Source organism: Neovison vison, chromosome 1 (assembly GCF_020171115.1).
Source record: "Neovison vison isolate M4711 chromosome 1, ASM_NN_V1, whole genome shotgun sequence".
NCBI lineage: Eukaryota > Metazoa > Chordata > Mammalia > Carnivora > Mustelidae > Neogale > Neogale vison.
This window is the reverse complement of record NC_058091.1, coordinates 185,678,456-185,695,889: the sequence shown is the minus strand read 5'-3', so window position 1 is coordinate 185,695,889 and position 17,434 is coordinate 185,678,456. Positions and strand designations below refer to the sequence as shown.

General features: G+C 38.3%; 1 protein-coding gene across 3 annotated transcripts in view; it reads left to right on the top strand.

The window, feature by feature from the left end:
- The window catches only part of FER (FER tyrosine kinase), a 536,624-nt gene extending 519,826 nt beyond the window's left edge, over window positions 1-16,798 (top strand). For all 3 annotated transcript variants that reach the window (XM_044264382.1, XM_044264368.1, XM_044264376.1), the window contains exons 19-20: window positions 6,356-6,478; window positions 7,585-16,798. In XM_044264382.1, coding sequence (XP_044120317.1) covers window positions 6,356-6,478; window positions 7,585-7,730 — 269 coding nt within the window. In that variant the 3' untranslated portion in view covers window positions 7,731-16,798. The remainder of the gene's footprint in view (window positions 1-6,355; window positions 6,479-7,584) is intronic.
- Window positions 16,799-17,434: the final 636 nt, after the last annotated feature.

Genomic DNA, 17,434 nt, shown 5'->3' with positions numbered 1-17,434 from the left:
TAATTAGAAGAAAATTATGAAAGCAAAGGGCAATGTTCATATAAGACCAAACAGACTTTAAAATAAAGACTGTAGCAAGAGGCAAAGAGCAATACATAATGATAAAGGGATTAAGAGGATATAACAGTTGTAAATATCTATACACCCAATATTGGAGTGCTTAAATACATAAAGCAAATATTAATAGACATAAAAGGAGATAATAATAAACTAATAAAATAATAGACTTTAACACCCAAATCACATCAATGGAGAGATCATCCAGGCAGAAAATCAATAAGGAAACAATGTCTTTGAATGGCACAACAGACCAGATGGACTTAACATATATATACAGAAGACTCCATCCAAAAACAACAGAATACACAATCTTTTCAAATGCACATGAAACATTCCCCAGATTAGATCACATTAGGCCACAAAATAGCTCTCAATAAATTTAAGACAACTGTTATCATATCATACATTGTTTCTGATCACAACAGTATCAATCTAGAAATCCATTACAGGAAGAAAACTGGAAAAAGCACAAACAGATGGAGGCTGAACAACTTACCACCAACCAAGCAATGATTCAGTGAAGAAATCAAAGAGGAAATAAAGGGATGCCTGGGTGGCTCAGTTAAATGTTTGCCTTCAGCTCAGGTCATGATCCCAGGGTCCTGGGACAGAGTCCTGCATCAGGCTTCTTGCTCAGTAGGGAGCCCACTTCTCCCTCTGCCTGCTGCTCCCTTGCTTGTGTTTGCTCTAATAATAAAATCTCAAAAAAATAAAAGGAAATGAAAACACAATGTTTCAAAAATCTTTTGACATGCAGCAGAATTCTAAAAGGGAAATTCATAGCAATACAGGTTTTCTTCAAGAAACAAACCAACAAAAATCTGTAACAATCTAACCTTACACCTAAAGGAACTAGAAAAAGAAGAACATACAAAGCCCAGAGTTAGTAGAAGGAAGGAAATAATAAAGATCAAAGTAGAAATAAATGAAATAGAGACTTAAGAAAGCTATAGAAAAAAATCAGTGAAACCAAGATCTGGTTCTTTGAAAAGATCAACAAAATTGCCAAATCTTTAGCCAAACTCTTCAAGAAAAAAAAAGAGGACCCAAATACAGAAAACCAGAAGTGAAAGAAAAGTAACAACCAAGGTGACAGAAATATAAAGGATTACAGGAGGACTATTATGAAAAATTATATGCCAATGAATTGGACAACCTAGAAGAAATGGATAAATTCCTAGAAACATATCTTCTTCTAAAAATCAGGAACAAATTGAAAATCTGAACAAACCAATTGCTAATGACAAAATTGAATTGGTCATCAAAAAACTCCCAAAAAACAAAAGTCCAGAACCAGATGGATTCATGGGTGAATTTACTAAACATTTAAAGAAGACTTAATACTTATCCTCAACAAACTACATGAAATAGAAGAGGAGAGAAAGCTTCCAAATACATCCTCTAAGGCCAGCCTTACCTTCATACCAAAACCATACCAAGGCAGTACAAAAAAAGAGAACTACAGGCCAATATCCCTGATGAACAAAGATGCAAAAACCCTCAACAAAATATTAGCAAACCACATTCAGCATTACATTAAAAGCATCATCCACCACCATCAAGTAGGATTTATTAAGGGCAAGGATGGTTCAGTATTCACAAATCAAAGTGATACACCACAATAACAAAACAAAGGGTAAGAATCATGTGATCATTTCAGTTAGATGCACAGAATGCATCTGACCAAATTCAACATCCATTTGTGATAAAAATTCTTAGTAAGGTGGGTTTAGAGGGAACATACCTCAACATAGTAAATGCCCTAAATGAAAAACCACAGCTCACATCATATTCAGTGGTGAAAAACTGAGATCTTTTCCTTTAAGATAAAGAATAAGACAAGGATGTCCATTTTCACCACTTTTATCAAACACAGTATTAGAAGTCGTAGCCATAGCAATGAGACAAAGTAAAAGACAAAAGGGTGTTCAAGTTGGTAAGGAAGAAGTAAAACTATCACTATTTATAGATGACAGGTTACTATAAAAAGAAAACCCAACAGCCTGTACCAAAAACCATTAGAATAAATAAATTTAGTAAAGTTGCAGGATATAAATTAACATATAGAAATCTGTTGCATTTCTATACACTAACAACTAGCAGAAAGAGAAATTAAGAAAACAATTCCAATTATAGCTGCACTAAAAGAATAAATTACCTAGGAATAAACTTAACCAAGAAGGTGAAAGACCTGTATTCTGGAAACTGTAAAATATTGATGGAAGAAATTGAAGAGGACAAAAGCAAATGGAAAGACATACCATGCTCATGGATTAGAAGTAGCAGTATTGTTAAAATGTCTATACTACCAAAAGCAACCTACAGATTCAATGCAATCCCTATCAAAATACCAATAGTATTTCTCAAAGAACTAGAACAAATTATCTTAAATTTGTATGGAACCAATATTGAGAAAGAAGCACAAATCTAGAGGTATCACAATCCCAAGTCACCAGATGTACTACAAAGCTGTAATAATTATAACATTATGATATTGGCATTAACATAGACACATAGATCAATGGAACAGAAGAGAATCCAGAAATAAACTCGTGCATATGTGGTTACTTAATCTATGACAAAAGAGACAAGAATATACATTGAGGAAAAAATCTTTTTAATAAATGGTACTGGGATGGACCTCCTGGCTGGCTCAGTCATAAAACTGTGTGACTCTTGATTTAGGGGTCATGAGTTTGATACCCACTTTGTATATAGAGATTACTTAAATAAATATCTTTTTAAATAATAATAAATGGTGCTGGGAAAACTAGACAGCTGCATCCAAAAGAATGAAACTGGACTACTTTCTTACACCATACACAAAAATAAACTCAAAATGAAGACCTAAATGTGAGACCTAAAACCATAAAACTCTTACAAGAAAACATAGGCAGTAGTATTTTTGATATAGCCTTAGCAGTATTTCTCTAGGTATATCTCCTCAGGCAAAGGAAACAAAAGCAAAAATGAACTATTAGGACTACACCAAAATAAAAAGCTTCTGCACAGCAAAGGAAACCATCAACAAAATAAAAAGGTAGCCTACTGAATGGGAGAAGATATTTGCGAATGAGATATCTGATGAGGGGTTAATATCGAAGTATATAAAGAAATTACACAACTCAACACCAAAAAAAAAAACACACAAATAGTAATATTAAATAATGGGCAGAGTACCTGAACAGACATTTTTTTTTTTCCAAAGAAAACATACAGGTGGCCAACAGGCATGAAAAGATGCTTAATATCACTAGTCATCAAGGAAATGCAAATCAAAACCACAATGAAATATCACCTTATACCTCTAATAATGACTCGAATAAAAAATAAATAACAAGTATTGGCAAGAATGTGGAGAAAAAGGAGCGCCTCACACTCTTGGTAGGAATGTAAATTAGTATAGCCATTGTAGTAAACAATTTAGAGAAAAAAATAAAAATATGATCCTATAATCTCACTACTCTTTGATCAAAAGAAAATGAAGACATTCATTCAGAAAGATATATGCACTCCTGTTTATTGCACCCTTATTTAAAATAGCCAACATATAGAAGCAACCTACATGTCCATCGAGAGATGGATGAATGAAGAAGATATGGTGTGTGCGTATACAATAGACCATTACTCAACTATAAAAAAGGATGAAATTTTGCCACTTACAACAACACAGATGGGTCTAGAATGAAATAAGTCAAAGACAAATTTCACTTACATACTTAATCTAAAAAACAAAACAAAAGCAGGAAAATATCCATAAACACAGAACAAATTGATGGTTAATAGAGGGGAGATGTTTGGGGGGAATAGGCAAAATGGATGAAAGGTAGTAGGAGGTACAGCTTCCAGTTACAGAATAAGTTAAAGAGATGAAAGGTACAGCATAGGGAATATAGTCAATGGTACTGTAATACCAGTGTATAAAAAAAACTAAAATGAGATCCCCTTGCACCTGTTACAATGATTATAATCAAAAAGACAACAAATAACATGTTTGTTAGGATGTGAAAAAAGAGAATCTCTGTGTGCTGCTGGTGGAAGTATTTATAGTGCAGCCACTATGGAAAACTGTATGATGATTCCCCAAAAAAACAAAAATAGAACTAACATATGATAAAGTATTTCCACTTCTGGGTATTTATTTGAAGAAAAGGAAAACACTAACTTGAAGAGATATGTGCACCCCCCCATGTTCATTGCAGCATTATTTATGGTAGCTAGGACATGGAAACAAGTGCCCACTGACAGATAAAAGGATAAAGTAGGCGTAGTATACATATACAATGGAATATTATTCAGCCATAAAAAATAGTATCTTGCCATTTGTGACAATATGGATGAACCTCAGGCTCATTATGCTACAGGAAATAAGTCAGAGAAAGATAAATACAATATGATTACACTTTCATGTAAAATCTTCAAATAAAAGAAAGAAAGAAACAAACAAACAAACCAAGGTCATGGATACAGGGAGCAGATTGGTGGTTGCCAGAGGTAGGAGATGTTAATATGGGTGAAGGGGGGCAAAAGGCACAAATTTCCTGTTGTGAAATTAATAAACCATGGGAATATAAAACACAGCATCGTGACTATAATTAATACTACTGTATTGCACATGTTGAAGTGGCTAAGACAGTGAGTCTTTAAAGTTTTCCTCACAAAAAAAAAATTTTTGTAACTAAGTATGGTGATGGATGTCAGTTAGTCCTACTGTATTGATCATTTTGCAATACATACAAATACTGAATCATTATGCTGTACACCTGAAACTGATATAATATGTATCAATTATACCTCATTAAAATAAGCAGAGAAATTAAAATGTTTTTAAATTAAATTATCCAGCAAAACCAGGTTTAAGGTCAAGGTTATAGAATTCGGTTATTAACTTTCACTTTTGGAGTGTGATCTTGGTTTATGTGCAACATGCCTTTTTCTTGATCTCTACCCTGATATATCATCGTACAAAAACAAAGTATTTGGCTCTGTACACCTTTCTTCAAGAATTAATCGTAACTTATAGTCATTAAATGATTTCCATGCAAAGTATTAAATTATTGGATGGCAAACATGAAAAGGGTTGATATGCAGACAAGAAAACTAATCTCGCCACCAAACAGCATAGTGAATTTCCGTAATTACTGTCTAGTAAGAAGCAAGCTAATTCACACAGCTGGAGGGAATAATCAGCAACTACACTCTAGACTCTGACGTCACAGCAGTTATCAAAGCGCAGGCACACTGTCATTCTCATTTTACTTTGTTCAAGAGAGAGAAAAAGCCATCTTACTTTAAAGTAACAAGATGTTTTTACCCAACGGGTGTTTATAATCCTACAGTGGCAGAGTTGAGGTGGGTAGCTTACAACGGGGATAGAAATGAAATCATTTAAGAACCGTTTTACACAACTACAAATGGGGTTTAGTTATGATAGTGTATGCTCTATATATAAAATTAAAATATGTTATGAAAGTCTTTAAATTCTTTGCATCTTGGAGGATGGAGAGGATTTTTCCATTTCCCTCCTTGATTTCATATCCATCTCCAGAAGGTATCTTGTGTTTTTATATCTGTGCTTCTCTCAAAGACTACCAAACAACAACAAAAAAAAATCCAAAGAACTTAGCTCATGTAGATGTAGCTCAGTAAAACAGGTACACCAAGATAGCTAACAAAACAAGGCACCATGTAATTTGAAGAAGTTGTTCTTATCAGCCAGCTATGTTAATTCTGCCATATTCAAAATACACGCAGAAAAAAGTATATTTTCTATAAATGAAAGAGTGGAGAAAAATGAGACCTCTAAGGATGTAAGAATATCTGTAAACAGTGACAAGTAAAAAATTGAAGTCAAGAAACTTTCATTATTGCTTTAAGTTTGTTTGTAATTTTAACAGAAAGAAAAAGATGGAGGCAGAACACAAAATTGCAGAAATCTAACTTATTTAATCTCCTAGGCATTGATGTGTACCAATTTGTATCTTTTTTTTAATAGAAACCATCCATCTCATTTAGATACTACAGGGAAAGTAAGCTTGCATGCTGGCTGAATATTTGTTTCTTTGGTGGGGGAAAAGTCATTTGAAAATTGCTTTTGTTAAGCAGCCTGATGAGTATTCATTAAATTGGTAATATTACTAGTCCTAGAAAGTAAAACTAGTGAAGAAATAAGATCACTAGCTATTGCGTTCCACTGGTCAATTTAAATATGCTGACATGTAACTGACAAAGGCATGTTTAACCAGAAATGGTCCCCTACTTACACACTTACCTGTTTGGGTTTGTTTCCCTCCAGGGAGATACAGTTCTGAGAGTGACGTGTGGAGCTTCGGCATCCTCCTCTGGGAGACATTCAGCTTGGGGGTCTGTCCATACCCTGGAATGACAAATCAACAAGCACGGGAGCAAGTGGAAAGAGGTGAGCCAAAAACGGGGGCAGCAGTGTTCGCATCCAGCTCCCAGGGACGGTGCTAGTGCCGTGTCTATGGAGGTCCTAGCGGGAGGAGGGGATATACCACTTTTGTGCTTTTGCCTCCCATGGACGGTGTGGCTCTTCTGTGACCAAACCAACCACAGCAAAAGAAACTGTTAAAGACTCCAAGAGTTTAAAAACAGAGCTATAGGCTTTCCTTGCATTCCCCCTGCCTGGCATGACGTCTGCAAGGTTGTGCCATGCACTATCTTCAAGCCAAAGAGAGTAGCGTTCCTCCAACTCCTATTTTTTTATTCTATGCCAGATGAACACCACTAATAGTATTCTTAATCAAAATGTAGTTGGACTTCAGAGAGATGTTTTTGAAAATTGTCTAACATTTCTGAAGAAACCATAAGCTGTTCCCAGATCAGAAACAGGAACAGGTCGGTGCTGGGGGCCAACTGGCGTGCTCTAGTGTGATCTAGAGCTCTCACCAGAGAGAGTGCTTCTGACCCAGTAATGCCCTCGTGGGAGGCCCCTCTCCAGGAGGCTGGCTGTCGAACTGGGTGCAGGAGGAAGACTCGCAGCCGCACAGGCACGTCTGTGCCGCCCAGACAGCTCGGAATTCACAGTTCTTGGGCTCTCAGGGAATAGAGCTCCTACTCATTTTTATTTCACTTGTAGCATTTGTAAAATCCTTATCTTCTCTTCATCTTCAAAAACCTGGGTTGTATTGATGATGGAAAAAAAAAAAATCTCTGCCCACAGCATCTATAAAGCAAATTCTAAAAGCAAAAGTAAATACTTAGAACTAAAATATGCATGTGTATGTGATTTATCTTACCTCAGACTCTGTGACAAATAAACAAATGGAAAATAAGCTATTGAAGCTAGAAGGTAATTCAATGCCTCTGTAATACTGAACTGTAATACTGAATTCTACATCACTTGCAGAAAACAGAAGTCATTTTGTCCTGAAATGGGTTTTGGGGGGTTTCTATTATACCTGCAACATAAGGTACTAAGATTACACACTGCATAATGCCCTGTGTGACTATTCCTATCTTCTCTCCATTCTAAACTCTGTTCTGTTCCTCTTGGGTCTTCAGGGTACCGAATGTCAGCCCCTCAGCACTGCCCAGAGGACATTTTCAAAATTATGACGAAGTGCTGGGATTATAAACCTGAAAACCGCCCCAAGTTCAGTGAACTTCAGAAAGAACTCACTGTCATCAAGAGGAAAATCACACAGTGACGGAACAGTGCAAACAGCTTCTGGGACCTGGTCCTCCAACAGAGTGACACTGTTCTCATTAACAATGATTTTTATACCGCATTACCTACAACAGTCTTCTAAGGTGATTTTTGTTATTAACTGTTTTTTTAAGTATGTGCCACTGACAGAAAAAAAAGGCAAAGGCCAATGTATTCCAGAAACAGACACTCTTACCAAGGGCTTTATTAGCTCACCACAGCAATCCTGCCATTTTAGGCCATTGTAAATAGACAAGCACAGCCCCTCAGTGGGAGGGACGATCAGATCTTTTACACACCAGGACCACTGATGTTTCTCAAAGGTTTTCTACTTCAGGCACAGTTCCCAGGCTGCTCTCCTGTGCCTCAGACTGACTCCATGGGTGCTAGAGCAGCACTGGTAATGCCATTGTCTGCAAGACACATTCCAACCAAAAGTGGCTTTTTGCTCTGCCAAGGCAAGATTCTGTTTGTCAACATCATTTTCTATTGGGAGCTAGTTGGACCACTTAGAGTCTTCCTCTTCTTTCTTGCCAGAAAGAAGGGCAGTGTGAGAAGCATCACACTCCTCTATTATGAGGAAGCTAGTGTTCCCCTGCTCCTTGGTCTGGGCATCGGACAGTGACGCATGGAATGTTCTCAAGAGCACGCTCTTAGGGTTGCAACAGCAGCTCTTAAAAAGATGTTTTTGAGAGCCGTGTGCGTGGGAGAGGGGTCTGGAGAAAGGAACAGCTAGAGAAAGAGAAGGAGAATATAAAATCTGCCTTCTTTTCAGAGTTTTTACATACTCACACACCTTTTATTTTATGGTCTGAAATCACAGGAAAAGTTCTAAGAAATGTTTTCAGAAGTTCATACTTAAAGCCTAATGGCAGAAAAAAAAAAATTAGTGAAACTATAAAGCACACGTCCACAGAAATAACAGCCTACTTTTGGTTAAGTTACTTTCACCTCAGAGGAGGCATCCTGGTATTTAATTCCCTTTATTTGTGTCAGTTTCCAGAGCCAAAGGAATTTCATGATTCTAGTTCGTAAACACACGGATGTACATACACACATGCACATGTGCCTGCATACACACACACACACACACACACACACCATTAAGCAGTAGTAAATGGTAAAGAAGTCAAGTGAACGTTATTGAAGAAGATAGAGGAGCATCCCTCCTGTTTCCACTTTCCCCCTTCATTTACCCTTACACTGCTGCCAGGAATGTATCCTTGTCTTAGGATAACCTTATCTTATCCGACCCATATGCGAGCACCGTTCTGGAGACACGTCATGTGAGTAAGATGGAACACAGAGTTAAGAGGAAGAGTCTGTTGAGCTGCATGTTAGTTGCATCCAGGGAACTTACCCCGTGTTCTGTATATAGTTGCCTCTCAGGATAAATATGTGTGTAGGAGATGGTCACACTCGGGTAAATGTGGCTTGGGAGCTTTTACTAAGTGCTCGGGCCTGTGTTCAGATAAATAGCACCTTAGTGATCGTTTGGTTATATCCATTGGAAGAGCTTATGGGATAGAAAGTTCCTCCTTTCCTCTCCAGCTGTTGTTCGCTGCTTAGGAATACCATGGCACAGAACTCACACCCAGTACTTTGAAGAGTATAAAGAAAGAGAACAAAATAGCTCGAGTCTATCATTTCAACTTCCTTGCAAGTTTTGTACACGTTTGATAATTACTACATCCAGATCAAAATGAAAGCCAAGTAAACTTTCCCTCAAAATATATTATAAATACAAAGCAACTTTTACAAAAATCAGCAATGTATTCCTTTCTGTCAAATATGGTAAAAAATGGAAACTTCTTTTGATGGCCTATACTGCGGTAAATCGAAGCCCGGATGCATTAAGTGCTTGCTGTGGTCTTCAGGCACTTGCCAGTCTTCAAAAGAAGAGTCAGGTGGGACATTTTTACCCTTTGTCCATATTTCCAAACGAATCTCTTCATGATATTCTTTGTTTAAAGAAAACAGACCCTCATCACTTACTAGCCTCAACGCTAAGCTCTCAGCAAGGAGAGGGAATGATGGTTTTGGCTTTAATTTTGTGAACAAGACCTGAAGCTTAATCTTTGCATTCTGGTGTAAAGAATGAACATGGCATTGATATTTCACTCATCCAGGCTGTTAGAATTTGCAATTCACATCATAACTCTGTGCTTAAATTAAAGAAGCTTTTCAAAACATCGTGACATCTGCAGCATTTAAATTCTATTTTATTCTTTGTCCCAAAGCAGGCAGTGGTATAGTTCAGGATTAATCACTCATTGGGAGTCTTTCAGGATAAGTTGTATGGAATATTAAATTTAATATAGGCGCATGCATTAAGAAAAACTTATGCAAACCATTTTTTTACTGTTAATTTTGTTGTGCTTAGAGCATAATTTATTCATCCCTTCTGTCACTGATAATTATTGGAATTATGTACTTTAAGAGGCTAATCCATACCCAGAAAGCACACATACAAATACCGTTCTGAATCTGCAAGTTGATGTAGGGAAAGAAGGCTTCAGAAATGCACAAAGCCTCATAACTTGTTTAGTAAGAAAACAGAAACCAAAATTGCCACTAGACTGAATGTAATTAAGCCAGGTCACAAATCTGTGTTGTTAATGGATTTTCCAAGAGTTCCATCTATCACTCCTATGCAGTTCCTGTCATAATTCCTTAAATTTATGAGTACAGAGTAGGGGTGGGGGAAAATAAGCCCAGGCAGCCTGACCTACCTGCATTTTTTTATCGTGAATCACCAGCAAACCTTTATGACAAATATTTAGGTAGTTCATCATTTTTCAAGAAATCTTTTAATGTTAAATTAACATTTATTGCCATATTTGAAACCTAAAATTAATTTCATATTCCATGCAATCTAAGGCTACTTCTCAAAGCCAATATATTCTTTCTCTTCTAGAAAAATAATAATAAAGGATGAATAAGTTTTATTTAAACTTTTAAAACCAGAGGCCTTATTTCAGCCCATCTCACCACTGAGTCCCCAGTGAAAGGTCTCATGTAATCATTTCCCTCTCATCTCCCAAATTTAATATAGGCAATAAAGTTCTTCATCCATAATTCACCATTTTATCACAAATACAATATTATTGAAACATCTTACTAGCACATCAGTATAGACCATGAGCCTAATTGTATTAGCCATTGTTCAGTACACATTTCACAACTGCTTTTCATTTGAAGGTTATTTTTAAAAGAAAAGCTAATGTTTACTCATTGAAATAGGTTTGATTTCCTTTAAGCCATAGAATGGTTTTCTTGTCTATGTTGTATTTTGGTTTTGCCATATAGTTTTTTATAGTTTGGCTAATACCACTAAAATAACTCTGCAAGATTGTGTCAAGAAGAAAGTGTTTTAGTTATCACCTATGCCCCACACTGAGAACCTCGTTAGTGGGATACACCTAACACTTACAATGCAAAAATCAGCGACAGCACATTGCTGTCGTTCAGTTGTCTCAGGCATTCCACTTTCAGGGGCTTGCTTGTGATTAGGAGATGTTCTCAGACTGTACCTGACAACCAAAGGGAGTAAACCCTGTGGACACTGTTTTGTGGCCAGGGGTTATCCGAAGTGAGACAGACAGACTCTGCAAGGAGGCACTTTGTCTCAGCACTCTGCTTTTTACACATACTCCCTTGATCACACCACTGACACTTTAGAAGTTTCTTAGCAACAGAACTGATTGTCCATAAGCACTCTTCTGAGTCATGTGAAGACTGACTTTTGTATTTAGGTCAGAGCCTTCACACAAAACAGAGAATAACACAAAATAGGGCAAACATGGGGCGGGCACTGAAAAAGACACATCTTCTTTATGTATTAATATGTTAATTAAATGGAAACAAAGATTTTATATGAAAATGAGTTTATATTACATTCCCATTATACCATTAAGTTAGCATGAAGTTTACCATTAAAATAAAGTTACCCCTTTTATTACTAACTCTGATTTGCTTATGCATACTAGAAATTTTTTATTAAATATTTATTTTTCTCTGTTTTGGTTAATTTCACATCAAGTCTGAATACAGTATTACTTGGGAGAATCCAGAATTGCATATTCATTTCTACAAAAGAAAATACTCATGTACAAGATTACCTACTTGAAGGAGATACTGATAGTCTTAGAGTCCCATAAAATTCTCCTTTAAAGAATAATGCTATAATGCAGAAGGTGTATAAACTACATATCTCGGTCATAATTCAATTTAAGGAAATATTTATTACCCCTTGAAAACCAGCCTACCGCCTCCTACTGATTCAAAGATTAAGTTCTGAATTGTTGAGTATAGACATCAAGACTCACTTAGCTCACTAATAAGGACGGAGAGTCTTAGGTGGTGGAAGGATCCCGCTGAACTAAATTCCAGTCACTTTAAACTGCACGGAAGTAATGAGCAAAGACTTTAGTTTGTCTGTTAATAAGGAGCTGAGGTGGGCATCTGCAAAGGCAAGAGAGCAAAGAACCTGTTCTTCTAAGACACAATGGTGCAGCCGCTGCAGAGAGTGTGGAATGATTCAAGTGGAACAGACACTTGGATAATGTCACTAGAAAGCTGGAGGAGACCAGTGCCTCCAGGCCGGATCCTTCCCTACAGATAATTAAAAAGATACAGAGCCAAAGAAGCAAAAGAGGTCACCCGCCAGTATGTGGGCCTTAGTGGGAGCAAACCAAATCCCTCTCCCTTGCATTGGGAGCAGTTTTCTATCCCTGGCTCTGGGCACCCCGTGCTGCGGGACCACACCTACCCCCATTGTCTTGCTGACTAGGATCTGGACCTATCAACTAAGGTCCTTCATTATTCATCCTTTGTTACAAATTTCTAGTTGCAATAGGGTATAGTAGTCTCAATGAGAGCACTCAGATCAACCCTGTTTCCCCTCCTGACTAACGTCCACTAACTGGCTCCTGGGGTCATGCGCAGAGGGACCTTCCTGGGGTGACCTCTACTCTGGGGAAACGGAATTCAGCAGGGAAGGAGGAAAATGAACAATGAACCAACTGAACAATGTTTCTTGTCTTTGTCCAGTCATGTTTGAGGGGAAAGAATTGTAGAAACATCCCAAAGCCAGTGGTGGTGCAGCACAGCTGAGCTGAGATGCAGAAGGCAGACCCAGAGGCTCGGAAAAACCAAGACTGAAGGGGTGGGGGGCCGGGGCAGTGACAGAGTCCCCACGCAAAGCCGCCCCAGGGCTAACCTTCAAAGAAATGCAGCAGCAGTGAGAGAATGCCTGTCCTCAAAAGGGGGTTTTGAGGAGCTTCCTGCTGTATGTTATTAAACATTACATTCCTCTCAAGCCTCTACAACATTTCTTAAAGGACACTGAATTGGATATTGATTTGATTTTCTTTTATGCCCCTGATAATCTCAGTAGGTAGCCATTGCGCAATGAAAAATCACCCTGGCTGGGTTTTTCCATAAGGCCTGGCCTGCTCCCCACGCAGCCCACGAATGTGTAGGGTAGGCGCCCTTGGAGGACGTTTGCAGGCAAAGCTCCTGCTTTTTATTTTATTAAAGGAATCTTGTAGTAGGTATATCTGCCTGCAGCATGAAGACAGATTTAGCTTCCCTCCTTGCCAGCAAACTTGTAAGAACCTTGAAACATGAATATTTATTTTATTCTAAGGAGATTCAAATTCTGAATTTCTAAATTCTCTTCCCACACATTCCCAGTGAGACTAGCAGATTCAAATATTCTACAAAGAAGTGTTCTAAGTGATAGTAAGGACCCTGGTAGCAGAATTTCATCATGTGTTTTCTCTCCTCTTTATTCACTCAGGAAGCTTTTCCTGAACATCTGCCACGTCAGGTACAGGGAACTGTGCTGGGTGCTACTTTTTTTTTGTTTCTTGTTTTTGCTTTTTTTAACTTCTGGTTGGTATTTCCTTTTCTCATATGCAGCTACTAACAGGAAGGCCTTTATCATCAGCCTTAATTGGATAACATCGCAATGGCCTTAGACCAGAGAGTTTCTCCTCAGGTGCTCAGGATGCCCTGCCTTGTAGGGAACTCCCAGGCATCCATTTACTGAAGCCAACTGTATGGCCACTCTGGGAGCAGCCCCATGGTACATGCAGTTTAGAATATAGCTTCCTTGTCGTCCTTGTGCTGGAGACAGGACAAGTGGGTAGAAGCCTTAGTGGAGTGACACTATCAATAGAGGCTCTTGGGAGATTTTTCCTAGGACACAAAGACCACCCTGAGCAGGTATGTCCAGGGAAGCAGCCTATTGACTTGGCCAAGTAAGCTCATTAGGTGACCTACCTACCTACAAAGAAATGTCAAAACACTAGCAATGACTACTCTATCTTAAACCCCTGGACATATTCAATTTTACCATTCCTCTCTTCCATGCCAATATTTTGTGTTGTTTCCTGCACATTCCCTATGCATAAACGTCTAAAATCATTTTAACTGTGCAATGCTAAAGACTTTCTCCGTAGATTCAGAAAAGAGGGTCGTGGACATGAAGACAAGTTCAGAATAAGCCAACCTACCTAGATATACAAACCCAACAGCACCACTGTGTTAAAACCTCAGCTGTACTCTATACTTCCCCCAACGCAGTACCTTTCCTAAAAAGCCAAATATCACATCTTTCTCCCATTTGCTAAGAACATCTTTAATATCAGAATAAGCACACAGCAGATACTATCCAAAGCAGATTTTCTAAAGTGACATACTAAGAAACCAGACTTTGGTCATCGGACAACAGAAACACCACCTCACCCTTATGTGCTCAGTTAAAACATCCTTGCAAAAACTATAACCATCTAGGCAATCCATCTGGTCACAGGAGGGAATACCTTATTTTGAAAGTATAGGACAGATATTAGTGGAAAAGGTCAAAGCTCTGAGCAACACAGGGTAAATGTAAGATGGCCATTAAAAAAAAAAATCCCAATTCCCACACCAAAGCAGCAAAAATTTGAGTAACGAAAATGAAGTATAGAAGTCCAAATTCTTATTAATATTTTCTTCATCTAGCTCTTGTCAAATTATACAACCTGGGGGTCTTTTAAGTTGCCTGAACAATCTTTATGAAGATTAAACCCACCCACCCACCTCCAAATGGAGGCTCAAATTTCTCAGTTGCCCTGCCTGGATTCAAAACTTCGGTGTCTGAGAGTGAGATCTGGAATCTGTTTTTCCTGAGATCAGGCAAATGACCATCCTTGTAGTCTTTGCCAGCTTGCCAATCCATGCCTTTGTTCTTCTTTAAACACAGAAGGGGAAAAAACTAAAAAGCAAAACACCCTATTCTGTAGGAATTTTCCTTTTACAGATAACTTGACTAGGTAGAAATAAACTTGCCTGCCTGCTCTTAAGAAATGCCAGACTGCTGGAAGGGAATGCACAGGGCAGGGTGCCCAGAACTGTTCTTAATAGGACTGATTGTTTTCTCCTAACCCAAAGTACAGCACACTTCTTCTAGTTTGACTGTGGGGTGCTTTGAAGGCCCATCTCCTGGCAGTCTGAATTGTTTTTGCTTCAAGCAAAAGACCATTTCCCATAGAAGTGAATTTATTCACTATAGTTCTTCCTCAGGTGCTAGGCCTTTCTTGCAATGTACAGAAAATATGCATGTTTTAATGAAATTTATTATTTTGGCTTTAGAGTCAGAGAGATTCGTTCCACAAAGTTCACCTGGTTCCCCACAGCAAGTGTATTTCATAACCCTACAATTCTAAGTCCAACCCCAGGTATAGACTCTGAGCATCAAATCATAATCATAGATAAAGGGGAGCTGGTAGGAAAGGGTCTTGGTTGGGAAGGGTCTTGGTTATTCCCAATTTGTGACCAAAGTGGCCAAAGATAGGAAACTCTCTTTCACTTGATGAACACTTCACTGCACCATATGAAATGTCAGTTCCCCAGGACCATTCTGTGACCCAGTCTGACTCTCAGAGTGTGCCAGGAGTGCACACTTCATGACCTGTTTCAGCATTTTCCTTCAGAGAGTACGGAGCTTTCTCACTGCAACAGCTTTGTTAGTCAGACATGTTCAGATTTCATATTTATGTTTAAATACATTAGAAGCAACACAAGTATAAAGGGGGTGTGGGGGGTGTGAATTCTGCCAACTTTTATGTTATGGCCTTCTCTGCTGTTCTTGGTGGGTTCTGGGGAGTACCCTGGAAGGATGGAATTCTCTGAAGTCATACCCAAACAAATCACATAGGGTTAGGAAAAGCCAGATAAATGCAGGAGAATAAAACCAAATTGTCCAGGTCCCAAGAACAGCCCTGACTTCTTCAGGAACCCAAGCAAACTAAAAGCAAAGATGAACTATACAAATAGTGCCCAGGCCATTTGACTGTGGGTAGCCCACTGGATTAAGACACTGCCATTTTCCTGGCACGGGTCCACAGTGAGTGGTTGCAGAAATTCAATTTTCTGGGTTGCTTCCTCTTCCCTTTGATAGAAGATGATTTTGAGAAGATGGGGTACGAGTGGTGCCTGCTCCCAGCCTGCCAAGGTGTAGACGTTCCATCGATAAGCATCACTTTGAGCAAAACACTCCTGTGGTTTACCAAGTTTCCCTCTAGTGCCAACACTATCAGGTTAAAGCACCTTTAATCTTTTTTGTTGCTGTTTTAAAATAATTTATTTGTGAAATGGATAAAAGAAACACTGGAAATAGGGTGCTTCTTATAAAAAAAAAAAAATTCAAGTGTAGAGCATACCCACAAGGCCTTTGGTGAGTTTCTCTGGCTTTGTAAACAAGTCTGACAATGAATGACAGCTAACTATAGAAAACGGTTAGTTGTCTGTCTCTGACCATTTTTTAACTCTGGTCTGTATTTAACACTTATTTATTTGTTAGCTTTTACACCCAGAAGAAAATATACTTTCAATTCTAACATTGTACGATGTTTTTCAATTGTTTTCTGATCTTTTTAAACATGATTTCACCATTTTTGTAAACTTAGATCATTTTCGAATAGCCTTTTTCTTTTCCGATAGACCAATTACCATGCATAGGTCTGCAGAACCTTTCTTTTTACTGTATTCTTATAATAAATGTAAAGTATTTGTAGCAAACTGTGCCATGTCTTGTTTAATGTTTCCATCATGTTTATATTTCACTTCCTTTCCCATATAAATACGTTCTAAGTAGAAGAAAAGGAAGGAGAGATTTCCATGGTAACTGGCCTCCTAGGGATGTAACTGTGCATAAAAAATTATTAGCTTTCAGTTTCTCTGTAATTAAGCTTATGAGTTCTGATGATAATGGGTGTGTGTTGCTTAGAGTCCAATCACTGCTCCCTCTATTTGGAAATCAAAACCGAAATGTAATTTAAGTCCCATTTCTCTGTGTGGACTGGCTTTTCGCCAGGTTTTTTTTGTTGTTGTTGTTTCATAACAGGATTTGTTTAGACATAACAAAAGGATTTCGGGGAGAAAGGTGGCTGAGAGGGATGTTTAGAAAGAGAAGCTGGCAGTGGCGGAAACACAGTAGTCGCAGGCGTGTGCCGTTGGCTGGCTGGTGCACAGGGCTGAGCTGGTCACCGAGCCAAGACGCTGGACTGCTGATACCCTTTGGTCAGCAAATCAATCATCTTTCTAAAGCAGCATGCTGTTATTTATAGAGGTTTGCCTGCATTAAACCAAGTCTTCTCCTCCTCCCTGATCTTGGATTAAAAGAGTCAACCACCCCCTCTCCAAATCACAGGGGTT